At 57.2% G+C, this 27,390-nt stretch overlaps 1 protein-coding gene across 4 annotated transcripts; it reads left to right on the top strand.

The window, feature by feature from the left end:
* The first annotated feature begins 25 nt into the window (after positions 1 to 25).
* Positions 26 to 25,407, top strand: PWP2 (PWP2 small subunit processome component). 4 transcript variants are annotated; one of them, NM_001257755.1, is given in 21 exon segments: positions 26 to 102; positions 1,656 to 1,768; positions 6,295 to 6,389; positions 6,681 to 6,780; positions 7,132 to 7,275; positions 7,768 to 7,903; positions 8,195 to 8,424; positions 10,280 to 10,423; positions 11,226 to 11,296; positions 11,855 to 11,991; positions 14,238 to 14,386; positions 14,519 to 14,666; positions 14,836 to 14,986; positions 16,057 to 16,237; positions 18,407 to 18,554; positions 19,799 to 19,907; positions 20,686 to 20,751; positions 21,710 to 21,928; positions 22,026 to 22,176; positions 22,336 to 22,410; positions 24,827 to 25,393. In NM_001257755.1, coding segments are annotated over 21 exon segments (2,760 nt in total). In that variant the 5' UTR covers positions 26 to 84; the 3' UTR covers positions 25,002 to 25,393.
* The last annotated feature ends 1,983 nt before the right edge of the window (positions 25,408 to 27,390 follow it).

The following is a 27,390-nucleotide window of genomic DNA, read 5'->3' as shown; positions in this document are numbered from 1 at the left end:
CTGTGGGCGGGGCCGCGCGGACCCCGGGAAGAGTCTCTGTGGGCGGCAGTCGGCTTGAGCTGCGGTGCACGTGGGGCGGCAGTGATGAAGTTCGCCTACCGGGTGAGCGCGGGCGGCGGGCGGTCTGTTCGATCGGCGCGGCTGTTCCGGTGGACGGCGCCTGAGCTGGCGCCGGGAGGGCTGGGGCGCGTGGTCTGCTTTCGCGGCGTCTGGCCGCGCGGCGGTCTGCGCGCCCATGGCCTCGGGGACGCCCTGCTGTGGTGGGGCTCCTGGGAGAGCTGGGACGGAGGCGCCGACGGCTCCTCGGGGGGACCAGGGACATTTGTCGGGGTCCCGCCCGGGGTATTTTTAACCTGAGTATGGCCCCGCCCAAAAGCTGGAGTTGGTGCCGTCGGGGAGGGCAGAGCACCCTCGGGAGGGATGAGGAGGTGGGACGGGGCGGGGGCGCGGGCAGGAGGGGTGAGAACAGGAGGGACCCCGGGCCCGGGGCTGCTCGCTAACGAGCGAGCGTCCAGGTGAGCGGAAGGGCAGGGAACCCATGTGTGAGCTCTGTTTCCCGAGGCCGGAGAATTCCTGAGGAATTCCTGAGTCGGACACCCTCAGTCTTGAGAGCCGGGGAAGACTTGTCCCAGACGTGAAGTGCAGGAGGCGGGTGGGACAGGTAATAAGAGGGGACCGCGGAGCCAGCCTGGGGGTCTCTGAGGCGTTTGCCACAGCTGGCTGGTTATGGGGACGTCCGTGTTTCCCACAGTAGCCCTGACCGTTGGGCCTCCAGGGTTGCGCGGGCCGCCTGCTGCTGAGCCCCCCGTGTACTACACTTGTCCTGTCCGAAACTGAGCATGGTACTGGTCCCTCAGAGTGCTGCTCCTGTGTCCCCTGTGGTGGTGGAGGCACCGCTGTGTGCCCAGCACCAAACCAGAAGACATATCCACGGCCTCACAGGCCAGGACTTCTTCCGCTCCATATTCTTATTGCAAAGTGGCAAAAAATGTCCCTTGAAGCCTGCCTGGCCGCTTAAAGTCATTCTGCTGATCAGGCTCCTCCCTGAGGGCCTGAGGGCGCTGCCCACCCACGGCTTCGGAGTCTGACTGGTGCCTTCCCATTTAGATTCCAGCTCAGGTGACACTTCCAGGTGACTCTCCGTGACCACCCTCTAAAGTAGCCCTTCCTCCCACACTTCTCATCCCCGTCCTGCTAGGGATAGAGCATAAATGTGCGTGTCTGTGCACATGGCAGTCTCCAGTGAACGCTCGTTCTCGTGAATTAGTAAATAAGTAAGTAGTGTGCTGGCTTGCAACACTTCTGGATGCCCTGAGCTCTAAGCACTTTCAGGGCGCTGTTCCATTGTTGCAGCTTTTTTCTTGGTGGAATGAGGGCTCCATGCCCCTCTTCACCTGGCAGGCGCCTCCTGTCTTGGGAGGCTTCCTCAGAGCTCCCCGGGGGCATCTTACTCATCTCTGTGGGAGCTTGCCCCCCCCCAGCTCCTCTGGTCTCCTGAGGATCAGGCTCCCTTCTTCCTTTCTTACCCAGGAAATGTGAACGGGCCCCCAAGGTGAGGTCCTCTATGCCATCTCTCTGCCCAGATTCCTCACTTAGTACTTTTCTAGGAGTCAACTGTTTTCTTTGTGCTAAGACAAGTTTGTTTTTTTTTTCAGTTTTCAAATTTGCTGGGTACGGTGTACCGGCGTGGGAACCTAAATTTTACCTGCGATGGAAATTCAGTTATCAGTCCCGTGGGCAATAGAGTCACTGTATTTGACCTTAAAAAGTAAGTATGTGAAAGTGCTATTGATAATGGTGATACTGATTACTATTATCACTATTTTTTAAGTAGTAGACGAAAGCTGACAGTGTCTTCTGTGCCTTCTTTTTAATGGCACACTCGTTAATTAAGGGAGCCCAGGACAGGACTACAGGACGGGTTAGGGTCAGCAGATCAGTTGTGGAAATTGGCAGCCAGATCCAGTTCTTCATTCTAGTGCCTTAGCCAGGCCCCGTATGTCGCTTGGCTCCATTACCTGGGAAGGGACCCTGTCTCTGCGCCGTAAAGGGTGGGTGGGGAAAAGGTGTAGCTCAGGGTTAGCCCTTCCCCCATCAGGGAAGGCCCCTGAGGGCCGAGAGGCCAGGGCTGCTGGGGGAGTTGAAGGTGCCTTGGACTCCTGCTCGGGAGCCCTGCTGCCACTGAGCCTCACCAGTCGGACGGGCAGGCCCAAAGCTTCCAGCTCTGCAGCCGGAGATCAGTTCCTGTGTGCTGTTGCACTTTGCTTCATGGCTCTGTGTGAACGCTGTGAAGGTGTGTCGAAATGCTGCTTGGAGCAAGTCGGTCGGTGCCGTTTTTCCAGGAGCGGGGGCTCACTGCATGTCTCTGTGTCACATTTTGGTAATTTTTGCAATATTTCAGAGTTTATTATACCTGTGAGGGTGTTCTGTGATCATCTTTGTTATTACTATCGTAATTGTTCTGGGGTGCCGTGATCTGTGCCCATGTAAGACGGCGAGCTTAATCGGTAAGCGCTGTGTGTGCTGTGACTGCTCCACCGACCGGCTGTTCCCACCCCCCGTTTCTCTTCCTCTACTTGGGTCTCCCTATTCCCTGACACAAACGATATTGAAATTAGGCCATTTAATAATGGCCTACAGTGGCCACTGCGTGTTCATGTGAAAGGAAGAGTCACACAACTCTCACCTGAAATCAGAAGCTGGAAGTGACTCGGCTTAGTGAGGAAGGCGTGTGTGTCAAAACCTGAAATAGGCTGAAAGCCAGGTCTCTGCCACCAAACAGGCAAGTTGTGAATGCAAAGAAAAAGATTTTGAAAGAAATTAAAAGTGCTACTCCAGTGAACATATGAGTTACAAGAAAGCAAAACAGCCTTATTTCAGATACGGATAAAAGTTTGAGTGATCCAGATAGAAGATCAAACCAGCCACAACATCCCCTTAAGCAAGTCAAAGCCTAATGCACAGCAAGGCCTTACCTCTCGTCTGTTCCGTGAGGGCTGAGGTGAGGAAGCTGCAGGAAAAAGGTTGGAACTAGCAGAGGTTGGTTCATGAAGTTTAAGGAAAGAAGCCATCTCCACAACACAGAAGTGCAAAGTGAAGCAGCAAGTGCTGATGGAGAAGCTGCAGCACGTTATCCAGAAGATCCAGCTGAGGTCGTTGATGAAGCTGACTACACTAAACTGCAAAGTTTCAGTGAAGACAAAACATCCTTCTATTGGAAAAAGATGGCCAGGCGCAGTGGCCCACGCCTGTAATCCCAACACTTTGGGAAGCTGAGGTAGGCAGATCACTTGAGGCCAGGAGCTTGAGACCAGCCTGGCCAATATGGTGAAACCCCGTCTCTACTAAAAGTACAAAAATTAGCCAGGCATGGTGGCACAGTCCTGTAAATCCCAGCTACTCAGGAGGCTGAGGTTCAAGAATTGCTGGAACCCGGGAAGCAGAGCTGAGATGGTGCCAGTACACTCCAGCCTGGGCAACGGAGCAAGACTCTATCAAAAAATAAATAAATTTTTTAAAAAAGAAAAAGATGCCATCGGGGACTTACATAGCTAGAGAGGAGAAGTCAATGTCTGGCTTCAAGCAACAGGCTGACTCTCTTATTAGGGGCTAATGCAGCTGGGGCCATTAAGTTGAAGCCAGTGCTAATTCACTGTTGGGAAAATCCTAATGTCCTTCACAGTGATGCTCAAGCTACTCTGCCTGTGCTTTATAAGTGGAACAGCAAAGCCTGGATGACAGCACATCTGTTTACAGCATGGTTTACTGAATCTTTCTAGCCCATTGTTGAACCCACTAAGGTTCCTTTCAAAATATTCCTGCTGATGGACAACGTACCTGGTCACCCCTGAGCTCCAATGGAGACGCTGTCTTCGTGCCTGCTACCACCACATCTCTTCTTCAGCCTACAGGAGTGACTTTAACTTTCAAGTCTTACCATTTAAGAAATATATTTTGTAAGGCTGTAGCTGCCATAGATAGTGATTCCTATAACCGATGTGGGAAAAGCCAATAAAAAGCCTTCTGGAAAGGAATCGCCATTCTAGATGTCATTCAATGAGGGCGAAATGTCGACATTAACAGGAGTTTGAAAGAAGTTGAGTCCAAGCCTCATGGATGACTGAGGGGTTCAAGACTTTGGTGGAAGAAGTTACTGCAGATGCGGTAAAAATAGCAAGAAGATTAGAAACGGAAGCAGAGCCTGAAGATGGGACTGAATTGCCACAATGTCACAATAGATATTGAATGGATGAGGAGCTGCTGCTTATGGATGAGCAAAGAAAGTGGTTTCTTTATTTTTTTTCTTTTTGAGGAAGTCTCACTCTTGTCCCCTAGGCTGGAGTGCGATGGCGCGACCTTGGCTCACTGTAACCTCCACCTCCCAGGTTCAAGCGATGCTCCTGCCTCAGACTTCCCCTCACCAAAACAGCTGGGATTATGGGTGCCTGCCACCATGCCCGGCTAATTTTTGTATTTTTAGTAGAGATGGGGTTTCACCATTGTTGGCCAGGCTGGTCTAGAACTCCTGACCTCAGGTGATCCACCCTCCTTGGCCTCCCAAAGTGCCGAGATTACAGCCGTGAGCCACCACACCTGGCCAGCAAGTGGTTTCTTGAGATGGAATCTACTCCTGGTGAGGATGCTGTAAAGACTGTTGAAATGACAACAAAGGATTTAGAATATGACATCGACTTGGTTGATAAAATGCTGGGAGCATTTGTGAGGATTGACTCCAGTTTTGAAAGAAGGTCTGTTGTGGGTAAAATGCTGTAAAACAGCATCATGTGCTACAGAAACATCTTGTGAAAGGAAGAGTCCATCAGTACGGCACACTTCATCGTCGTCTTGTTTTAGGAATTGGCAATGGCCACCCCATTTTCGGCAGCCACCACCGTGCCTGGTCAGCAGCCATCCACATCGAGGCCGGCCGTCTACCAGCAAAAAGATGAAGACTCACTGAAGGCTCAGATGATCATTAGCATTTTTTAGCAGTAAAGTGTTTTTAAATTAAGGGATGCACGTTGTTGCTTTAGACAGAATGCTAACACTGACAGATTACAGCACACATGAGTAGACTGCAGCGCACACCAATAGACTAAAGTACACACTTAGACGACAGTACACACGAACAGACTACAACGCACACGAATAGAGCACAGCGCGCACTCACAGACGACAGCACACACTAGTAGAGTGCGCCGTACTGTTTACGGTATGGTGTAAACACAGCTCGGCTATGTATGGGGAAGCCAGAACGTGTGTGCCTCGCTCGATTGCAGTATAAGCTTTATCTGCAGCATCTCCGAGGAGTTCCTGTACCCACTTATTTTCCATTTTTCCAGCAACAGTGTTACATGGGTGCGCTGTCATGGCAGTTAATTCCTGTTGGGCATGTAGCTTGCTTCTGGTATTCTGATGTCACACTGAGGCGGAATAATCCTCTCATCGTACCATCCTGGAAACAGAATTGATGTATCCAAAGCCCATTTTTAAGGCTTTTAATGCATTTCACCAGAGTTCCTCCAGGGACAATGTCATTTCTTTTTCTTTCTTTTTTTTTTTTTTTTGAGACAGAGTCTTGCTCTGTCGCCTAGGCTGGAGTGCAGTGGTGCAGTCCCGGCTCACTGCAAACTCCGCCTCCCAGGTTCGAGCGATTCTCCTGCCTCAGCCCCGAGTAGCTGGTATTACAGGCACCCGCCACCACACCTAGCTAATTTTTTGGGGTTTTTTTTTTTTGGAGATGGAGTCTCTCTCTGTCGCCCAGGCTGGAGTGCAGTGGCGTAACCTCGGCTCCTGCAAGCTCTGCCTCCCGGGTTTACGCCATTCTCCGCCTCAGCCTCCCGAGTAGCTGGGACTCGAGGCGCCCGCCACCACGCCCGGCTAATTTTTTGTATTTTTAGTAGAGATGGGGTTTCACCGTGTTGGCCAGGATGGTCTTGATCTCCTGACCTCATGATCTGCCCACCTTGGCCTCCCAAAGTGCTAGGATTACAGGCATGAGCCACCACGCCCGGCTGATTTTTTTGTTTTTTCAGTAGAGACAGGGTTTCACCATGTTGGCCATGCTGGTCCCAAAGCAGTGGGATTCTAAGCGTGAGCCAATGCGCCTGGCCGACAGTGTCATTTCTTTTTGAGGAGTGGGGGGTATCCACAGATGAGCTCTGGCACGCAGGATGCAGTGAGATGGGAGGTGCTGCTTGGGGAGAGTGGGCCGCTGGTCCTGGGCCAGGCTTGGCCTGTCTCCCTCGTGGGACTTGAGGATCAACAGCACACCGTGGTTTTTGTCTTTATCAGCAACAAATCTGACACGCTGCCCCTGGCCGCTCGGTACAACGTCAAGTGCGTGGGGCTGTCCCCGGATGGCCGCCTGGCTATCATCGTCGATGAAGGTATTCGCCCTTGATGTGGGCGGGGACTGAGGGGCCAGTGAGGAGGACTCAGGGCTGTGTGGGTCTGAAATGATCCAGTCCCCAGTGGCTTCCGTGTCGGGGCCTGGTGGGGGTCAGGGATGAGGGTGTCATGAGTGAGGCTGTGTCCCTGCCGCAGGCTGTGTCTGTGGCATCACCTGTGGCAGTGCAGGGCCTCATGGCCTTGGGCATTCTTAGTCCTGATGCCTCACAGTGGACATGAGAAAGTGGCCCTGGGGTAGCTGCACGGTGGTCACCTCTGGCGTCCTGCAGGGGGCGATGCGCTGCTGGTCAGCCTGGTCTGCAGGTCTGTGCTGCACCACTTCCACTTCAAGGGCTCTGTGCACAGCGTGTCCTTCTCCCCCAATGGCAGGTAAGGGGGGCGGCTGGGGGCAGGAGGGGGTGGGAGAGGGTCAGCTGTGTGTGCCAGTGGTGAGGCCCACTGCCCAGCTCTTTTCCCTGGGCCCCGGGTTGTGATGTTGGGCACACGGCGCAATCTCTGTCATCAGTGACCCCCTTTTCTGGAGCAGAAGACTTGGTGCAGCCAGGCTGCCCTCCCTCCAGGGCTATTTCTTCCCTGAATTCCACTTCCGCTGCTCCTGGGCCTCCATCCTGCAGGAGGCGGGACTCTGGAAGGCACAGGTGGGCAGAGACTGAGACTCCACAGGGGCCTTAGGGCCATTGCTGGTCTTGAATATCAACTGTGTCCGCGTTCCTTCCATAGGAAGTTTGTTGTCACGAAGGGTAACATTGCCCAGATGTATCATGCGCCTGGGAAGAAGCGGGAGTTCAACGCCTTCGTTCTGGACAAAACCTATTTTGGGCCCTACGATGAGACCACCTGCATCGACTGGACGGATGACTCCAGGTGCGGCCTCGGAGGTGTTGGGGGAGCGAGGCCTGAGAGAGGCCCTTTGGATGGGTCCCCCTGCTTGGGCCCTGCAGCTTCATTCTGCAGTGGCATCTTGGCCTCTTTGGGGGCTGGGCTCTGCCTGCACCACCGGGACTGGCTGGGTGACTGGTCGAGTCTTCGTGGCTCTGAAGTACGTGCTGTGGCCGAGCCTCCTGCCCCTGCACCGCCCTTTCACCTGTTTGTCCCGGAAACAGGGAATGCTGCGGTTGGCTCGGGCAGCGTCTGGGAGGCGTGAGGAAGGCACACAGGGCAGGGGCTGTGCCGGGGTGTCTTCCTGTGCCTGGAGGCTTCACGGCTCACTCTGAGACCACGGGCTGTAGCGGTCTCCGTGAGGCCCTCTGGAGCGTGCACCGGGCTGCTTTGTGGTGGCCACGCCCTGAGGAGGTGCCAACCGGGCTGCTTTGTGGTGGCCACGCCCTGAGGAGGTGCCATCTCCCTCTTTTCCAGGTGCTTTGTGGTTGGGAGCAAAGACATGTCCACCTGGGTGTTTGGAGCTGAGCGCTGGGACAACCTCATCTACTATGCACTGGGGGGACATAAGGATGCCATCGTGGCCTGCTTCTTTGAATCCAACAGCCTGGACGTACGTCCCTTTGCCAAGTTCCCTAGCCTGACAGTGGTCAAAAGCGGCTAGTTCAGGGAGACCCCAGGCTGCAGGTGGCCTCTTCCTTCGATTCCTCCAGGCTATTCCCATGTGGCCTGGGGACATCTAGGGACCAGCGGCAGCTGTTGCAGCCCATTGAAAATTGTTCTCAGAGTTCAGAGGGGCCTTCGGTGCCACTGATCCCTGGATCTGAGCTGGAGGGAGGTGTCAGGTTGTGGCAACTGGGCCAGTGTGGCTGGGGCTGGGGTGAGCCTGTGCTTTCGCTTGCAGCTGTACTCACTCAGCCAGGACGGAGTGCTGTGCATGTGGCAGTGTGACACGCCCCCCGAGGGCCTGCGACTGAAGCCCCCTGCGGGCTGGAAAGCAGACCTGTTGCAGCGGGAGGAGGAAGAGGAGGAGGAGGAAGACCAGGAGGGGGACAGAGAGACCACCATCCGGGGAAAAGCCACTCCGGCCGAGGAGGAGAAGACAGGAAAAGTGAAGTACTCACGGCTGGCCAAGTAGGTCTCCAAGGGTGTGGTGTGCTGCAGTGGGCTGCGGTGGGGCACTCCTGTGGGAATCTGTTGCCCTCATAGGGATCTGGATGTGGGGTCCTCAGGGCTGAGGAGTGGGAGGTACAGAGAGCAGGCCCACATCTCAGGGTCCTGGTTTGAGCACCCTCGAGTGCTTGGGTGTTGACCCTGCCCCTTAGTCAGGGTCCCTGCTTCAGCTGTCTGAGCTGCCTGTGTGCCCAGGGCAGGGCAGAGGGCAGTGGGTGGGGTACATGGGGGCAGGGAGGTGTGTGGGCACTCTGTGATGGGAATAGCAGCACCTTGGGCCCCAAGGGGGTTGGGAGTTGTCTGTGGCCCCACCAGCTCCTGCGGACTTCGGTGTGGGCGATAGTCCCTTGGCCTCATGCAGGGAGACACTGGGAGAGCATTTGGCAAGGCTGGAGGGAGAGGCCAGGCTGTAAGTGGGTGCAGCGGGTGGTCTGAGTCCTGCTTCGGGGCCCGCTGGTGGGTGGTGCTTGGTGCTTTTTCGGGCACTGAGCTGGGCTGTGCAGCCCCACATCTGAACTCAGTCCCCCAGACGAGAGAAGACTGAGCGTGGCCCCGCAGCCTTCCCGTGGGACGGCCTTAGCTGTGCCCGGAGCCCTGGCAGAGATGCTGCCCTGATTCGGGGTGTCCTGCATCTGGGCTGTGGGGGAGGCTGGTTGGGATCCCATGAAGGCAGAGTTGCCCGCAGCTGTGGTGTGTCTGTCACCCGGGTGTCCCAGCCTGGGCCCCTCCTTGCTGCAGTTACTTAGCACCTGCTGTGTGCAGGGCTCTGAACTTGGCACTGAGACACACTCCTTGCCCTTGTGAGGCCTCCTCTCCGCCGGGGAGGAGAGGTGCAGTGATGAGGTGGCTGCGTGCAGAGGTGGGCGGCAGTTGGGGTCCCTGGGCGGGGAAGGCTCCCACACGAGGCCCTGCCTGTGGAGGGAGCCAGGCGGCCAGAGCAGGCTGCGTTTGGAGTGTGTTGGGGTCCGATGGGTAGGTGGGAGTTGTGGCCATGAGAGTCCTGGGTCTGAGGAGCGGGGAGGGCCGGCTGGACTCCAGTGGGAGGAGGGTGCTTTGCCAAGGGCAGCGGAGTTGGAGGGCGGCCAGAACAGGTCCAAGTGGGTCAGTGTCCACGGGTGGGTCAGTGCCTGCAGGGACTTGGGGGTGTTGTGCTGGAGTCAAGACTTGAGCGGGGACTGGAGGAAGAGGAAGGGACAGTGGGTCCCCCAACACCACCCTGAGGAAGGGAGGTTCCAGGCAGCTCCAGGAAGACAGTGTGCGTGCTGGGCAGGGACTGCGGGCTGTCAGCGCAAAGGATGAGAAGACAGGGCCTCCTGCATTGGCAGCCAGTGGTCCCTGTCACTTGTTCAGGAGGGACAGGAGCCAGAACGAAGAGGGAAGGACCAGGGCTGAGCTACACTGTGACTTGGGGAGGTTTTGAGGGCGGAGGCGCCATCAGGGTCACCTTCGTCTGTTGATGGGGACCAAGGGTTCCTTAGAGGAGGAAGCAGCAGGGGGTGATGGGATTCGGGTGTGCCCAGTGGCCATGCCGCACCTCCCACACCTCCTCTGCCTCCCGTGGGCACTGCTGCCTCTGGATGCACCGCCAGCTCTGCCCCAGGCCAGCTGGCAACAGTGGAGACGCTGTATGAGGTTCTCTTGGGGTCCCGAGCTTGGGATGGAGGCAGGCAGCTTCAGGGCCTGGGGTGGAGAGGGCGAGGGCAGGTCTGGGACCTCCTGCCTGGATCTGTGGCCTGTGTCCTGGAGCCCAGAGCGAGCTGGGGTGGCAACTTGGCTCTGCACCCCTCCTCACAACTCTTCTCTCTCGTCAATTCAGGTACTTCTTCAATAAAGAAGGAGATTTTAACAACCTGACAGCTGCAGCATTTCACAAGAAGTCTCACCTCTTGGTCACTGGCTTTGCTTCTGGAATCTTCCATCTTCATGAGCTGCCAGAATTTAACCTCATCCACTCCCTGAGGTAAGCCTTTGCTCACGGTAGGGTGTGGTTTTCATGCACTCACTGGCCCTGAATCTGAGGGCCCAGCCAAGCCTGCCCTTAGAGGTGGGGGCTGCAGAGCCACTTGGAGTGCCAGCTCAGGCCACAGGATGCCAGCCTGAAACCTGCCCGGCCGCTGGGCTGGTCGGTGCGACAGTGTTGCCACCCCACCCCGGCAGTCAGCAGCATTGGTCTCGGGTCAGTCACGGCCTTTGGAGTTTTTGCGTCTGCTTTTCTTCATCTGTGAGACACAGAAAACAAAAATACTATGCTCATAAAATTGTGAAGTTGCAAGTTTTTGAACCCTGGCCACCTCTCTGGGCCTTCTCTGATTCTTTTCTTTGAGATAGAGTCTTGCTCTGTCACCCAGGCTGGAGTGCAGTGGTGCGAACTCGGTTCACTGCAACCTCCGCCTCCCGGGCTCAAATGATCCTCCCACTTCAGCCTCCTGAGGAGGTGGGACCACAGGTGTGCGCCACCACACCCGGTTAGTTTTTGCATTTTTTGTAGAGATGGGGTCTTGCTGGGTTTTCCCAGGCGGGTCTTGAACTCGTGGGTTCAAGCAGTCCTTGCCTCTGCCTCCCGACGTGCTGGAATGACAGGCATGAGCCTCTGCACCCAGCCCTCTGATACTTGAACTGAAGTGAATTGTTGGAATCTGGTGAGTGGGTGGGGTAAGCTCGACACACAGAGCTAGAGTCTGGTGTGTGGGGCTGCCCTGAGTGGGCACTGGGGTTTCAGCCCAGGCAGGCTGGCCTCCCACTTACAGGCCCATTCTCTGCAGCATCTCAGATCAGAGCATCGCCTCAGTGGCCATCAATAGTTCGGGGGACTGGATTGCTTTTGGCTGTTCAGGTTTGTCCCCAGCCCGGGTGGTAGAGATGGACTCCCCATTAGGGACTGCTGCTGCCCAGCTACAGGCCTGCTCGACAGCCGCCCACTGGGGGTGCCCTGCCCTCCCCAGCCGCCTTTCCTAAGGGGCCCTCCCCTCCCCCAGCTATCTGCCATGGGGTGCCCTCCCCTCCCTCAGCCACCTTTCCAAAGGAGCCCTCCCCTCCCCCAGCTGCGTTTCAGGGAGTGCCCTCTTCTCCTCCAGCTGCCTCCCGGGGGTGCCCTCCCTGCCTTGGTCCTCGTCAAACATCTCTCTGTCTTAAGCCCTCTTGCTCAAGGGTGTGGGCGTCATAGTCCTGTCTCAGTTGTGACATGCAGCCACTGAGTTGCACAGGTGGGGCCCATCACTGGCTGGTAGAGCTGCAGCATCGGGCAGTGGTCCCAGTCTATTCTTGGGGGTCTGTGCGTTTCGCCCCCTGCCTGGAAGCTTTCTCAGGCCTGTGCCAAGTGGGAAGGTAGGCCGAGCCAGTCTGACCTGGGATGGGCCTGAGTCGGGTACCCCAGCTTCCCCCATGAATACAGGCCTGGGCCAGCTGCTGGTGTGGGAGTGGCAGAGTGAGTCCTACGTGCTCAAGCAGCAGGGCCACTTTAACAGCATGGTGACCCTGGCCTACTCGCCCGATGGACAGTACATCGTGACCGGTGGGGATGACGGCAAGGTAGGCTCCTGTCCCCGTCCTGTTGGCCTCTGTGCCTGGGGGTTCTGAGGATGCAGTGGTCTGTGGGGCTGTGCCCCTGTGGCTGGGCCCCGACTGTGGGGTTGGAATTGACAGGTTCACCTAGGCTCATCAGCTCACTAGGCGTTTAAAAACATGCAAAAATGTGAATGGAGACGGTTGGGTGTCTTTCTCTCCCCTTTCTGACTTGGTCTCCTGCACGGTGGTAGCTGCATGGCCAAGAGTGGGTCTGTGGTGCCAGCAGCTAGCATCCAGCCAGCATCCAAGGGGCTCCAGTACGTGGCCGAGGGTGGGTCCATGGTACCGGCAGCTGGCATCTGGCCAGCATCCACAGGGTTCTGGTGTGTGCAGTGCCACCGAGGGCCATCTGGGCCTTAAATGGGCTCCTCCTGGAGGTGACAGGAAGAGACTGGGGTAGATGGCTCACTCACCACCCACTCAGCACAGCCTTGGGCCTGTGGGGGAGGCTGGGTGAGCCAGGGCAGCTGGGGGCACAGGGGCAAGGCTCTAAGGATACGGCGTCACATGCAGGGGTCTGAGAGATGGGGTATGAGTCGCAGGCAGGGGTCTCAGGGATGGGGTATCAGTCATGTGTGGGGGTCTCAGGGATGGGGTGTCAGTCATGTGTGGGGGTCTCAGGAATGGGGTGTCAGTCATGTGTGGGGGTCTCAGGGATGGGGTATCAGTCATGTGTGGGGGTCTCAGGGATGGGGTGTCAGTCATGTGTGGGGGTCTCAGGGATGGGGTATCAGTCATGTGTGGGGGTCTCAGGGATGGGGTATCAGTCATGTGTGGGGGTCTCAGGGATGGGGTGTCAGTCGTGTGGGGGTCTCAGGGATGGGGTATCAGTCATGTGCAGGGGTCTCAGGGATGGGGTGTCAGTCACGTGTGGGGGTCTCAGGGATGGGGTATCAGTCATGTGCAGGGGTCTCAGGGATGGGGTGTCAGTCATGTGTGGGGGTCTCAGGGATGGGGTGTCAGTCATGTGTGGGGGTCTCAGGGATGGGGTATCAGTCATGTGCGGGGGCCTCAGATGGGGTGTCAGTCATGTGCGGGGGCCTTGGATGGGGTGTCAGTCATGTGCGGGGGCCTCGGATGGGGTGTCAGTCATGTGCGGGGGTCTCAGGGATGGGGTGTCAGTCATGTGTGGGGGTCTCAGGGATGGGGTATCAGTCATGTGCGGGGGTCTCAGGGATGGGGTGTCAGTCATGTGTGGGGGTCTCAGGGATGGGGTATCAGTCATGTGCGGGGGCCTCAGATGGGGTGTCAGTCATGTGCGGGGGCCTTGGATGGGGTGTCAGTCATGTGCGGGGGCCTCGGATGGGGTGTCAGTCATGTGCGGGGGTCTCAGGGATGGGGTGTCAGTCATGTGCGGGGGCCTCGGATGGGGTGTCAGTCATGTGCGGGGGTCTCAGGGATGGGGTGTCAGTCATGTGTGGGGGTCTCAGGGATGGGGTATCAGTCATGTGCGGGGGCCTCAGATGGGGTGTCAGTCATGTGCGGGGGCCTCGGATGGGGTGTCAGTCATGTGCGGGGGCCTCGGATGGGGTGTCAGTCATGTGCGGGGGCCTCAGATGGGGTGTCAGTCATGTGCGGGGGCCTTGGATGGGGTGTCAGTCATGTGCGGGGGCCTCGGATGGGGTGTCAGTCATGTGTGGGGGTCTCAGGGATGGGGTGTCAGTCATGTGTGGGGGCCTCGGATGGGGTATCAGTCATGTGCGGGGGCCTCAGATGGGGTGTCAGTCATGTGCGGGGGCCTTGGATGGGGTGTCAGTCATGTGCGGGGGCCTCGGATGGGGTGTCAGTCATGTGTGGGGGTCTCAGGGATGGGGTGTCAGTCATGTGTGGGGGCCTCGGATGGGGTATCAGTCATGTGCGGGGGCCTCAGATGGGGTGTCAGTCATGTGCGGGGGCCTTGGATGGGGTGTCAGTCATGTGCGGGGGCCTCGGATGGGGTGTCAGTCATGTGTGGGGGTCTCAGGGATGGGGTGTCAGTCATGTGCGGGGGTCTCAGGGATGGGGTGTCAGTCATGTGCGGGGGTCTCAGGGATGGGGTGTCAGTCACAGCTGGGGATCTCAGGGATGGGGTATTACTCACGGGTAGGATCTCAGGGATGGGCCGTACAGGGGCGAGCGTCTTAGATGGGGTGGCATGGGGACAGGGATCCTGGCCGAAGCTGTGGCACACAGGGTTGTGGTCTGCCCCTGCCCCTCCTGTCCTGCCGCAGGTCAAGGTGTGGAACACCCTCAGCGGCTTCTGCTTCGTCACTTTCACGGAGCACTCCAGTGGGGTGACCGGTGTGACCTTTACTGCCACCGGCTACGTTGTGGTGACCTCGTCCATGGACGGGACCGTGCGAGCCTTTGACCTTCACAGGTGATGTCGTTGCTCCGGGTTGGCTCGGGGCGGGCTTCCCCGCGCAGAGGTGAAGGTGGAGGGCGAGGCTGCAGCGCAGCTGCTGGGGCAGGGGACCCGGCATGTGACGCTGACCTTGCCTCTTCTCTGCAGGTACCGAAACTTCCGCACCTTCACCTCTCCACGCCCCACCCAGTTCTCCTGCGTGGCGGTGGATGCGAGCGGCGAGATCGTCTCTGCAGGGGCGCAGGACTCATTTGAGATTTTCGTGTGGTCCATGCAGACAGGCAGGCTCCTTGACGTAAGCACCCTGAGGGGCCGGGCTGGGGCCTGGGAGGGGCCTCCTGTCTCCTGGGAGACGAGCTCAGGGAGCTGAGGTTACACTCCGAGGGCCATGCCCCGGCCCAGACCTGCCCAGAGAGCCGCCTCAGCCCCCAGCTCCACTTTTCCGCCTCCTTGCTCTACGGTAGGTTTTGTCCGGACATGAAGGGCCCATCAGTGGTCTGTGTTTTAACCCAATGAAGTCCATCCTGGCCAGTGCCTCCTGGGACAAGACGGTGCGCCTGTGGGACATGTTTGACAGCTGGAGGACCAAGGAGACGCTGGCCCTGACCTCTGATGGTGAGCACGAGGCAGCAAGCAGGAGCAGTGGCCTGGGGACCAGCGGCATGCTCTCACACCCGCTGCCTTGTTCCTGGTTGTGGGTTTGGTGTGAATCTTCTGGTGGGAAGCAGGGGGTGGTTCTTAACCCAGACCTGCTGGTGTGGCAGCCCTTGAGGTTGGCAGTACCTAGGAGACAGCAGATTGGCGGGTAGGGCCAGCGTGGCTTCCACGAGTCCTCGTGGTGCTCCCGCTCCCTGGGCGCCAGGCAGGAGAGAACAGCTCCCCGAGTGTGACGGGCTGCTGCCACAGCTGCTTCCTGATTTTCTGAGTTGCTTTGGAGCTCTGCCAGGGTTGTGTCACTGCGAGAAGGACACAGGGACCATGGTGGGGCCCAGACGCTGGATGGGGCCAGTCCTGGGATCTGCAGACTGGGAGAAGAATGAGGGGCCGTAGGTGGGCCTAGAAGCCAGATGTGACCGCCCAGGGATCTGCATACTGGCCTCAGGCCACTGCCTGTCTTTCTGACGAGGCCGTACTAGAGGCCCCCATGGTGTCCTGTGTTCATATGGTCTGTTGCTGTCAACGCCTCAGCAGCGGCGTTGAAAGACCACATGGCTCACAAAGACCCAGCCCATCCATGTTCGGGTGTGGACAGAGTCTGCCATCCCAGGAGCCTGGCTCTCCCTGCTTCCGGCTGCCTCACCCCACCCCCCGGCCTGGCACTGGCCAGGCTTTTGGTGTCACATGTGGCTTCTTTGCAGAGGCTCTGTATTCTAGTCTGTCCAGCCACACTCAGTAACCACCATCACTCCCCCGTCAGCCTCGCCTCCCCAGCGCCCCGTCCATCAGCCTTCGTGGGTCCTGCAGCCCCAGCTGGACCGCCTGGTGCTCTTCACTGGTGCTGAGCTGTTCCCTCACCCACCTGGGTTGGAGCTTCTCCTGGGAGGAGATTCTTGTGTACCAGACCCAACAGGCGCTGGTCTCTTAGGGGTGCCAGGGAATGGCCTGGTCTCCAGCCGAGGGTGGTTGATGGCCTGCCTGCGGGAGACCGGGGTCTTCGTTGGGCCTCACTTTACATCTCTGTTTAGCTCTGGCTGTGACTTTTCGCCCTGATGGTGCGGAGCTGGCTGTGGCTACGCTGAACTCACAGATCACCTTCTGGGACCCCGAGAACGCGGTGCAGACGGGCTCCATTGAGGGCAGGCATGACCTCAAGACCGGCAGGAAGGAGCTGGACAAGATTACAGCCAAGCACGCGGCCAAGGGGAAGTGAGTGTCGGCGTCGGGCCTCCTGATTTGAGACCCCAGCCAGCCACCAGGCTCCTGCAGCTTCTCCATTTTTGTCCTTGTCCTTCGTTCCTGAGACGGCTGAGTCCCTGTGGATGGAGGCAGGTGGTCCTGAGCCCTCTGGGGAGAGGCCATGTCCTCCTTAACCCCTGGGCTCGCTCAGCCTCCAGCACAGGAGGACGTCTGGATTTGCTGAACATAAACTTGTTCAGCTGAGAGCCTACATACACTTCCAAACCTTGATCCTGAATTACAACATCGTTCTCGTGTGCAGAGGGGAGAGTAGCTGGGTGCCTGAGCTCAGGCCGGAGACCCAGCACTTGGGGAGACGGAGGCAGGTAGATTGCTTGAGCCCAGGAGTTTGAGACCAGCCTGGGCTACATGGCAAAACGCCACCTCTACAAAAAATACAAAAATTAGCCAGGTGTGGTGGCACATGTCTGTGGTCCTAGCTAGTCGGGAAGCTGAGGCAGAAGGATTGCTTGAACGCGGGAGGTCAAGGCTGTAGTGAGGATGGTGTCATGCCATTGCACTCCAGCCTGGGTGCTAGAGCAAGACCCTGTCTCAAAAACAAAACAAACGAAAGCACCCCCCTAAAAGTAAAAATGCAGGTCCTCAGTCACCTCACCTGGCTGGAGAGTGCTACATGGATGGTGAAGACGTGGTGTCCCCTTGTCTCGAGGAGTCGGGCCAGCACAGCACTGACCGAATTGCCTGCTTGGGGTCCTGGCTGGGCTGTGAGGCTCACCTGGGTGGTGGTCAGGCTTAGGAGAAGGGGGAGGATCTGTGGGGTGCACCCGGGGTGGGTGTAGCCTTGGGGCCTAGACCTGTGTCGCAGGAGCTGGGAAGCCTGTTCAGCAGAGGGTCTTCCTCCAGAAAGAAGTAGCAACCCTATCTTGGAAGTGGTACGAACGCCTGTGTGCAGTCCTCGTGGGTTCGGCCTGAGTGTGGAACTGCTGGGTGCTGGTGGTGTTTCCGGCTTGGAGGAGCTACACGGTTGCCGTTCTCATGAGGACGCTGTTGGCTTCTGGCTTCTCCACCTCCTCGCCAGCACTTGTTGCTTTATTTTTGTTTTTAACGAGAGCTGTTCTGGTGGATGTGAATTCATATCTCGTCGCAGTTCTGATTGTAGTTTCTCTAATGACATTCAGCATTTTTCACCTGTGGCTTGGCCATTTGTAAGTCTTGTTTGGAGGAATATCTGTTCAGGTCTTTTGCCTGTTTTTGAATTGAGTTGTTTGGTTTTTTGTTTGTTGATTTTAGGGGTTTCTGTGATGTCTGATGTGCAGATACTTGTTCTGCTTTGAGAACTGTGTTTCTACCGTTTTGGTGGCACTCTTAGTTCTGATGACGCACAGTTTGCTCATTTTTTCTGTTGTTCTTTGTTCTCTACTGTCATAGCTAAGGGGCCTTGCCCACCCCTAGGTGCCTGCTGAGCGAGGCGGTAAGGGCTGGTTTCTGGTTTCTGCAGGACTGAGCAGACGTGATTGAGAGTAGGCTGCCCAGGGCGGAGGCCGACTGGCTGCCGTTGTGTGCTGACCTCAGCAGGGAACACCGTTCCTTGAGCCACTTGTTCCTTTTGTGAAAAAGACATTGACTCTCAGGAAACCGAAGCATTTAAGGGTGGTGCTGGCTCAGAGTGGAACCAGGTGACGGTGCCATTGGACATCGTGGGTTTTTAAAGTCTCGCGTGAGTTGAGGCAGCGAGCCTTGGCGCAAGTTGCTGAGGCTGTTTGCTTCCTGAAGCACTGGTGTAGGATCTTCTCTATTTCCTAGGGTTAGTTTTTGTTTTATTTATTTTGATTTTTGATTTTTGAGACAGGGTCTTGCTCTGGAGTGTGATCATGGCTCACTGCAGCCTCCATCTCCTGGGCTCAAGTGATCCTCCCACATCAGCCTCCTGAGTAGCTGGGACTATAGGCATGTGCCACCACACCCAGCTAATTTTATTTTTTGTAGAAACAGGATCTCGCTATATTGCCCAGGCTTGTCTCGAACTCCTGGACTCAAGCAGTCTTCCCAACTCAGCCTCTCAAAGTACTGAAGTGTAACAGGCGGGAGCCACCATGCCGGCCTAAAGTTGGTTTTTAGAAGCCATGTGCTGAGGTTTCTGTGGTGGCCACCCTAAGTCCATGTCTCCTCTCCACCCAGGGCCTTCACCACCCTGTGCTACTCTGCAGACGGCCAGAGCATCCTGGCGGGAGGCATGTCCAAGTTTGTGTGCATCTACCACGTCCGCGAGCAGATTCTCATGAAGAGGTTCGAGATCTCTTGCAACCTGTCTCTGGACGCCATGGAGGTGAGCTGGCAGCACAGGGCTGGATGGACGTTGCTTCCAATGCAGGTGGAATGCGTCGGGCTCCTGCCTTCTGCACTCCTGGCTCCTCGGGGCCTTGGGCACAGTCGTGACGCTTGTCCTATATCTCTGCACAGGCCCCTCACCTGCCCCAGCAGAGCCCTGCCGTGGAGCCCAGTGCCTCCCTCAGCTGTGTGTGGAGCCGTGGTCCCCAACCCTTTTGGCATTTGGGACCAGTTCTGTGGAAGGCAGTTTTTCCACAGACAGGGTTGGGTGGATTGGTTCTGGGATGAAACTGTTTCACCTCAGATCAAGGTCATAGGCATTAGATCTCAGAAGGAGGGCACAGCCTAGATCCCTCACATGCGTGGTTCACAGTAGGGTTTGCGCTCCAATGAGATTCTGATGCTGCCGCTGATCTGTTGGAGGTGGAGCTCGGGTGGTAACGTGAGCGGTGGGGAACAGCTGTAACTTCAGAGGAAGCTTCACCCACCTGCCAACCACTCACCTCCTGCTGTGCAGCCCCTTTCCTAACAGGCCATGGGCTGGAACCAGGGGTTGGGGACCCCTGTTGTGGATGACCCTGCCGGGGCCGGTTGCTGTGAGGCTGGGACTGTGGGGGACAGTGCCCAGCACACACTGGCTCGGGAGACACAGACACCTGTCAGGGAAGGAGTGAATGAAGAGGGTGCTGGCAGGCCCTGCCCGCTGGCTTCCTGCCTGGGATCCCGCGTAGAGGGCTCTGCCCTCACTGTCCCCGCTGGTGCCTGCCCTCCCTCCTCAGCACAGCCCTCGGCCCAGGTCCCATTCACATGCTGGCTCCCGCAGGACCTCAGGATGTGAGGGAGCCCTGGAAGCCTCTAAGCAGGGGTATGGCTGCTGGGTTCACCTGCCCACGCCCCATCGGGGCAGAAGCCCACTGCCCCCCTAAGTGTTTCTGGGGGAGAGTGTCCTTGGCATTTTCATGAGGGAGCAGACGGCCACCCTCGCTGTGAGCCCCAGCCTTTGTGGTGGCAGCAATGTTGGCATGTAGACCTCGGTCCATCCCCCTCCACAGCCTCCACGCCCACCCTGTCTGCAGCTAGCTCTGCAGGAAGGTCCCTGGGACGCTGCAGGGCTCTCTCCCCGTCCTCCTGCTAGACGGGGCTGAGGCCGGTCTGGTGTTGGGGTCAAAGAGCAAGGGTGGGAGAGGAGGGCCAGGCGGCCGGGCCGTCAGAAGCAAGGCGTCCACTGCTTTTCTGTTCTAGGAATTTTTGAACCGAAGAAAAATGACAGAGTTTGGCAACCTGGCACTAATTGATCAGGACGCTGGGCAGGAGGATGGAGTCGCGATACCACTGCCAGGCGTCAGGAAAGGTAAGCAGAGGTTCCTCCCGCGTCTGCCCGGCACACATGCCTGGGTGACTGCGCACTCGTGCCCCTGGTTGGGGCTGCAGTGTGTGAGAAATAACGGTCACCGCATGGTGACGTTTGCTGGACATTGAGGGTGTCGAAGGCCCAGTGGGTTGGTGTTGGTGCCGTCGGCCCCTGTGGCAGGAGAAGCTGCCCACGTGTTGCTGCACGTGGCCTCCCTGCCCTGGCAGGACCCATGCATTTGCTCTTGGGACTGGGTGCCCCGTCTGCTACACAGCACACGGAGCATTCTGGCGTGAGGCCGTGTGTGCCACACACAGAGCCAGGTGCTCTAGAAGACCTCGGACTGCCTGAGTCCCAGGTGGACCATCCTGATGGGACACTCACCAGCCACAAACCCTGAGTGCTTCCATATGCAGGCCCAGGGTACCATGTTGAGCACAGCAGACCCACTCCTGGGCTGGGCCGGGCCCTTTTCTGGGTGGGACACGCCGTCTGCTGGCTGGGCCAGCTTTTCCGGGAGCAGGGGCTGGGCCATCTGTTTGGCAGCTCACCTGGAACAGCCTCTGCGGCCCCAGCACAGGCCCACCTGCCACAGCTGCAGCCAGGGAAGGGCTGCTTATGGCTCTGCTTTGTGCAGGGCCCATTGAGCAGAGGCTGCTCCTCTTGATGGGGTTCCCACGGCACCCCCAGCCAGCCAGGGGCCACAGGATGACCTGTGTCGTGGGGAGAGCAACCTGGATGTGCTGCTCAGTGACTGCTTTTGGTTCTTTTTCCCCAGGTGACATGAGTTCTCGGCACTTCAAACCTGAGATCAGGGTGACCTCACTCCGCTTCTCTCCCACTGGTGAGCACCAAGCCATGGGCTGTGGGTGCCGGTGGGCACTGGGGCATCTGGCCGGGGCGAGGCTGGCCACCATGGTGCTGCCTGCAGGCTCTGGTGTGTGTCCTATGCCCCTGGGTAAGAACATGGCCCTGCAAACTCTGCAGGCCACAAGATGGCTGCTGCCCCTGAAGATAGACAGCTATGATGGCTCCAACCTCAGATGCCTTGAGCTTTGAAACATGGCAGGCCTGGCATGCCCTTGCTCTAGCAGCTCCCCGAGTGCCCTGGACGTGCTGCCTGGCTGGGGTGGCTCTGCCGTCATGGAAAGCCCGTCTCTTCCACACTGCCCCCATCCTCTCACGGTGGGGAGGAGGGTCTGTGCCACAGGCCTGTGGAGCCTGGCGGTACACGTGGTCTCCACACAGAGGAGCCAGGAGCAAGGTTATTGGCAAGCGTGCTCCAGCCTAGACTGAGTGTCAGAGCCAGGGGTAGAGAGGCCCACGTGAGCCAGGGGTCTGTGCCCTGGGGCCCAAGGGCCAAATCTGGCTGGCCACCAGCTTTGGTCATTGATGTTTTACTTGGACATTTTACTGGGCGTTTTCTTCGTTGGCGGATCCTGTCTGGCTATCTCGAGTGCACCATGCAGCACTGAGTAGGTGCAGCAGAGACCACAGGGCCTGCGGAGCGGAAGACGCCTGAGCTTGACAGAAGACTTAGCTGGCCCCCGGTGTCGGGAGAGGAGGGCGCGTGCGTGTACATATTTGTTATATGTGCATCAAGTCCCTGGGAGAGTAACTTCTGGGATGATCCATTTAGTCCTTCCCAGGGGAGTTGGGGGGTGGGGGCTAAAGGCAGACATCCCAGTTCCTGTTGACTTTTGTACTTTGTCCCAGGAGAATGTACTTAATACTCTTTCTTTTAAAAAAAAGTTGGGAGGAATGAACTTAAATTTTTAAGAAAGCACTGTGTAATTTCCCAGGGCGCTGCTGGGCAGCCACCACCACGGAGGGACTCCTCATCTACTCCCTGGACACCCGTGTGCTTTTTGACCCATTTGAGCTGGACACCAGCGTCACCCCTGGGAGGGTGCGCGAGGCACTGCGCCAGGAGGACTTCACCAGGGCCATCCTCATGGCCCTCCGGCTCAACGAGAGCAAACTGGTGCAGGAGGCTCTGGAGGCGGTGCCCAGGGGCGAGAGTGAGTCAGGGCTTTGGTGTCAGGCACCAGGGGTCGTCCTCTTTTGCCCTGGTTTGAGTTGTTGGCAGAATAAGCATGTTTTTTTCTCCTTTTGCAGTTGAAGTGGTCACCTCCTCCCTTCCTGAACTGTATGTGGAGAAAGTGCTGGAGTTTTTAGCTTCCTCCTTTGAAGTGTCTCGCCACCTGGAATTCTACCTCGTCTGGACTCACAAACTGCTCATGTTGCATGGACAGAAGCTGAAGTCCAGGTAGAGGGTCTCCCCTGCAGTTCCTCTGTGGCTCAGGTCACTGGACCAGCTTGTCCTGCTGGATAAAAGGGAACCTTGACATGCAAATGCAGCATGAAGTGAGCCCACTGTACCCACAGCATGGGTGAGCTCCGCACGCTTAGGGAGTCTCCCTTTCAGAGCCGGGACGCTGCTGCCTGTCATTCAGTTCCTCCAGAAGAGCATCCAGCGGCACCTGGACGACCTGTCGAAACTGTACGTGCGGGTGCAGGGCCTGGGGGTGGGCAGGGGTGCACGGTCCCCTGCTGGTTCACGCTGGTGGAGTGCTCCTTATGTCATCTGATTTGAGGACAAAAGGAACCAGTGCTGGAGGCTTGTCTTCTCACTGGCGGGTGAACTGCACCTGCCCGGCCACCCTGCTTGGGAAATGGCCTGGCACTGAATGGAAAGCAGCGAGCACTGTGGCAGGCAGACAGGCAGACAGGTGGTGTGCTCCAGGTGCGGCCGGAATTCTCCAGGCTCTTGGAGGGATTGCCACATTCGTAGGACCGGGCAGCCTTTCCTGGATTTGCAGGTCACCTGCACAAGCAGCGGGGGTGGTCACAGGACTGTGAGGCTGGGCGGCCTGGAGTCCTGGAGGTGTGGCTGCCCTGAGCCATGGCTCCCCTGGAAAAGGGTGCTGCTGCTGCAAGGATTCATCCACGGGCCTAGGACAGGGCCCCGCCCTCCGCCGTGCTCACTCTGCAGGGGTGCCCGCCTCTTTTCCTGTCATTTCTTTGTGGTTTGTGCCTTTTTTGTCCCTAGCAATTCACCCTCCCTAAAGGTCCAGCAGAGCCTGAACTAGGCAGGCCTCAGAGTAGCCATGTGAGGGATAGCTCCCTCTGTTGTCAGTCAGTTGCCAGGTTTCCCAGCTGTATTTCTGAAAGGTCTGTTCTCTGCCGTGTCTGCGAGTTGCTCTGTCCAGGGTTCAGGGGTTGAGGCCTGAGCTTGGGCCTTGTGGGTTCATGTGGTCCTCCCATCTGTGCTTGACGTGTCTCTCAGTCTTTGGAATGTGTCCCAGAGTCTAGGTCGAGCCTTTCCTCCCCTCGTGTTCTGGGTGCCCTACAGAAGGCTGGGATGCGCCCTGATCCACGATTTTGGTGCCAGGCCTTCCCTCGGCTGAGATGTCCTGGACTTTGCACAGAGCTCTCTAGAGGAGGAGGAGGAGGGCTGTCTAGCTCCTTTATTTATTTTTAAAATTCATTCTTTTTTTTTTTTTTTTTTTTGAGACAGAGTCTCACTCTGTCACCCAGGCTGGAATGCAGTGGCGCAATCTCGGCTCACTGCAAGCTCCGCCTCCCGGGTTCACGCCATTCTCCTGCCTCAGCCTCCTGAGTAGCTGGGACTACAGGCACCCACTACCACGCCTGGCTAATTTTTTTTGTATTTTTAGTAGAGACGGGGTTTCACCGTGGTCTCGATCTCCTGACCTTGTGATCCGCCCGCCTCGGCCTCCCAAAGTGCTAGGATTTCAGGCGTGAGCCACCGCGCCCGGCCTAAAATTCATTCTTTTTTTTTTCTTTCTTTTTTTTTTTTGAGACAAAGTCTCTCTCCGTTGCCCAGGCTGGAGTGCAGTAGCATGATCTCGGCATATTGCAGCCTCCACCTCCCAGGTTCAAGCAATTCTGCCTCAGCCTCCCACGTAGCTATGATTACAGGCGCGCGCCACCATGCCCACCTAATTTTTGTATTTTTAGTAGAGACGGGGTTTCACCATGTTGACCAGGCTGGTCTTAAACTCCTGACCTCAGGTGATTTGCCTGCCTCTGCTTCTCAAACAAAGTGCTGGGATTATAGGTGTGAGCCACCACACCCGGCCAAGCTCCTTTAGGTTTATTCCCTCTTATGGGAGGTTTTAGAGTTCATGTGAGCACATTGTTCCTTGGACCTTGTGTCTAGGTGTTAACTGCCAATCTGTAGGGCTGCCATTGGCTGTCGGCAAGAGTCCTGCATAGAGGATCCTGTGACCTGCAGATGCGGCGGGGCGCTGCCTGCCTTCCTTTCTCATCCATTTACCTTTCAGTTCTCCTTTACAAGGTGCTTTTCTATGTAAAGTGAGGGTGGCGTCACTTTTCTCCTTTATTCTGTTAACTCAGGAAATTAACTGATTGAGAGCATGCCCTCCTCCCCTCTCCCTCCAGAACACGCATAGCTCTGCAGAGCGGTCTCTTCCTAAGTGCTTGGTGGAACTTGCTGGTGAAGCTGTCTAGATTGGGCCCAGTGGAAGGGCTGAGCTGCCAGGATGGGCCCAAAGGGATGGGATGTTACAGTTGGGTCCTTGGGTCCTTGAAGGCCTTTGCTGCCCTAGGGCTGGATGCGTCAGAACCAGATTGTTGGGGCAGGGAAAGGAGGAAGCAAACGGCTGCTGGGGTGGAGGGACTGGCATGTCCAGCCCCTGCTGCTTTTCTCAGGGGTCGCAGAGGAGGTGGTTGGGTGCAGGCCAGGCCAGGGCCTGGGTGTTGCTGGCACTGACCCGTCCCTGTGTGTGATTGACAGCTGCAGCTGACCCGTCACTGTGTGTGATTGACAGCTGCAGCTGACCTGTCCCTGTGTGTGATTGACAGCTGCAGCTGACCCGTCCCTGTGTGTGATTGACAGCTGCAGCTGACCTGTCCCTGTGTGTGATTGACAGCTGCAGCTGGAACCGCTATAACATGCAGTACGCACTAGCAGTTTCCAAGCAGCGGGGCACGAAACGCTCCCTAGAGCCGCTGGGAAGTGAGGAGGAGGAAGAAGCATCTGAAGACGACAGCCTGCATCTGCTCGGAGGAGGAGGCAGAGACTCAGAAGAAGGGATGCTGGCCTAGAGCCAGCCGGTTGCAGCGTTGGATTGTGCTGGCTAAGACCTGCCAGGGAGATGGGACCCTTGTGCCACCTGGGCCAGCAAAGAGGAGGGTCCAGAGAGCAGCTGAAATTCTGTCGCTGGTGGTAGTGACTTGCTTTTCCTGTGCAAACGTGTAGCCCAGCGGGACAGCGAGCCGACGGGTCACGCCAGGGGCCAGCACACACTGGTACCCGGCGCCAGGAGCGGGGCCATGTGAACAGTGATGAACATTGAAAATGCCTCTCAGAGAGAGATTCACATGGACTTTGTGTGAGACTTATTTATATCTTTAATATAAAGGTTTGATAAACAACTTAGGGATAAAAAAGAGGGGGTTTTCTAACGTGAGGATGAAGTCTACACTTCAGATTAAAAAGGGTTATGTTGTATCCTGGTGTCTTGTGGGGGCTCGAGACCTGCCTGCCTGCCTGCCCACCAGGGCTTCTGTCCTGGGGAAGCAGGGTGGTCCTGCCGTCCAGCGGGGGCCCTGCCCTGTGACCTGTATCCTTGGGGTCGGGCATAGAGCCGCTCCCTGACCTCTCGGGGTCACTTTGGAGTCTGGGGCTGGGACTGGCCTGTCTTGGTGAGCTCGCTCAGACCTGCACCCGCTCTCCGTGAGCCACACGGAGGAGGGGACAGCTCCTCCCCTCTGCAGTGCCCTTGGGAACGGTCATCATGAGAGTGGCTTGGGCCTCCATCATGGCAGGGCGTCGTCATCCCCACAGCTCAGTAACAGCAGCCTCCAGGGTCAGGACCTGAGGCCGACCCAGTGTGGCGGGCGCTTCACCGACTGCCAGTGCTGTCTGCCAGGCCCAGCCTGTCCCTTGCCAGAGGTGTGGCCCACGAGACCCTGGGTGGTACCTGGCTCCTTGGCTTATCTGGGAAGTGGAGCTGGTATCTGCCTGCCGGCCTTCCGGGGGTGGTGAGGCCACGGGCTAGAGAGCGGAGATGAATATGACAGGCGGTGCCTTGTGGCCCACAGTGCTGTGCTTGGAGGCCTGCAGACCAGAGATCTTTGTAGAAGGGAGGAGCTCAGGCCCTGGTGCCACTGGGTGTTCTGTGGCTGCACAATCTCTGTGTGACCTAGACTGGAGAGAATCCTTAGCTATCACCTGCCCAAAGCACAATTTCCAGGTTTCCCCCTCCTCACCTCACCCTTTTCTGTATCACTTGTGCATGGTAATGGACACCTGAGTAGTCGCCCCTGGGACAACTGGAGCTGTGCTCTGCAGTGGGGTCCGTGAGCTCCAGGCCAGGGGCAGCTCCTGCACACTTGGTAGAGACAGGGTCCTGGCTGCCGCACTGACTGAGAGTCTGCATTCGGCATTTCCTTTCTGGGTGGCCCTTGGAGTTTTTTTGCGCCATCCCACAACCCCATCACTCCCACCAGCTGATGCTCCCTGGCTGGCCGTTCCCCAGGAGCTGAGAAGCCTGAAGAGGGCCAGGCACAGAGGAGCAGGAACGAGGATGGTCAAATGTGCCAAGCTCATCTTTGCTTGTAACGTAATGTCCCATGTCTGTTATTCTAGTTCCGCACTATCTTTCAGAGATTGGCAGTAAAGTCCTAGTGATGGACGATGCGACAGTGGGGAAAGTGACAGCTGTGGGCTGGATCATCAGATGTGTCTGCGGAATCCAGTGTGTCCCTGTGAACATCCTCCAGCAGTGACCATTCACATTATTTCAAAAACCTGCATTATTGGGTTGAAAATGGGTAAATTGGGGAGAAAAGGCCAGCACTTATACAGCCATTCCTCTGTGAACCAACCCATGCATAACAAATAGATTTTTTTAATGGAAGAATTCCAGCTAGGATCTGAACAGGTGGGATCTTCACGCTGACCATCCATGCTGTGAACGGAAAGAAACAAAAACTGCCCGGTAGTGGTGGCTCACGCCTGTAATCCCAGCACTTGGGGAGCCCAAGGCGGGCAGATCACCCTAGGTCGGGAGTTCAAGACCAGCCTGACCAACTTGGAGAAACTCCATCTCTACTAAAAATACAAACTTAGCCTGGCGTGGAGGCGCATGCCTGTAATCTCAGCTACTGGGGAGGCTGAGGCAGGAGAATCGCTTGAATCTGGGATGCAGAGGTTGCATTGAGCCGAGATCCAACCTGGGCAACAAGAGGGAAACTCTACCTCAAAAAAAAAAAAAAAAAAAAAAAAAAGCGGCCACTTGCCCCCAGACTAACCCAGATCAAGCCCCTGGGTGGAACGGCAGTTTCCAGGGTACGACATCCCAGGGTCAGTAAAACCCGAAAGGGTCGCTCCGCGGGAGCGGGAGCCGCGAGGAGACAGGGAAGCGGAGGGGTGGTCCTGACCCCGCGTGGGTCCTGACGCCGAGATTAAAATGAGTGGCCATTTAGGAGG

This window comes from Macaca mulatta, chromosome 3 (genome assembly GCF_049350105.2).
Source record: "Macaca mulatta isolate MMU2019108-1 chromosome 3, T2T-MMU8v2.0, whole genome shotgun sequence".
NCBI classification, from domain to species: domain Eukaryota; kingdom Metazoa; phylum Chordata; class Mammalia; order Primates; family Cercopithecidae; genus Macaca; species Macaca mulatta.
Note: the sequence above shows the minus strand (reverse complement) of the source record. Positions and strands in the feature narration are given on the sequence as shown.

Excerpts from the sequence above, each read along its gene's own strand:
- PWP2 (XM_077995254.1), top strand. Across the intron at positions 8,425-10,279 it reads AAGTACTCACGGCTGGCCAA|GTACTTCTTCAATAAAGAAG; the intron begins GTAGGTCTCCAA and ends TCGTCAATTCAG. Across the intron at positions 14,987-16,056 it reads GCTGGCCCTGACCTCTGATG|CTCTGGCTGTGACTTTTCGC; the intron begins GTGAGCACGAGG and ends ATCTCTGTTTAG.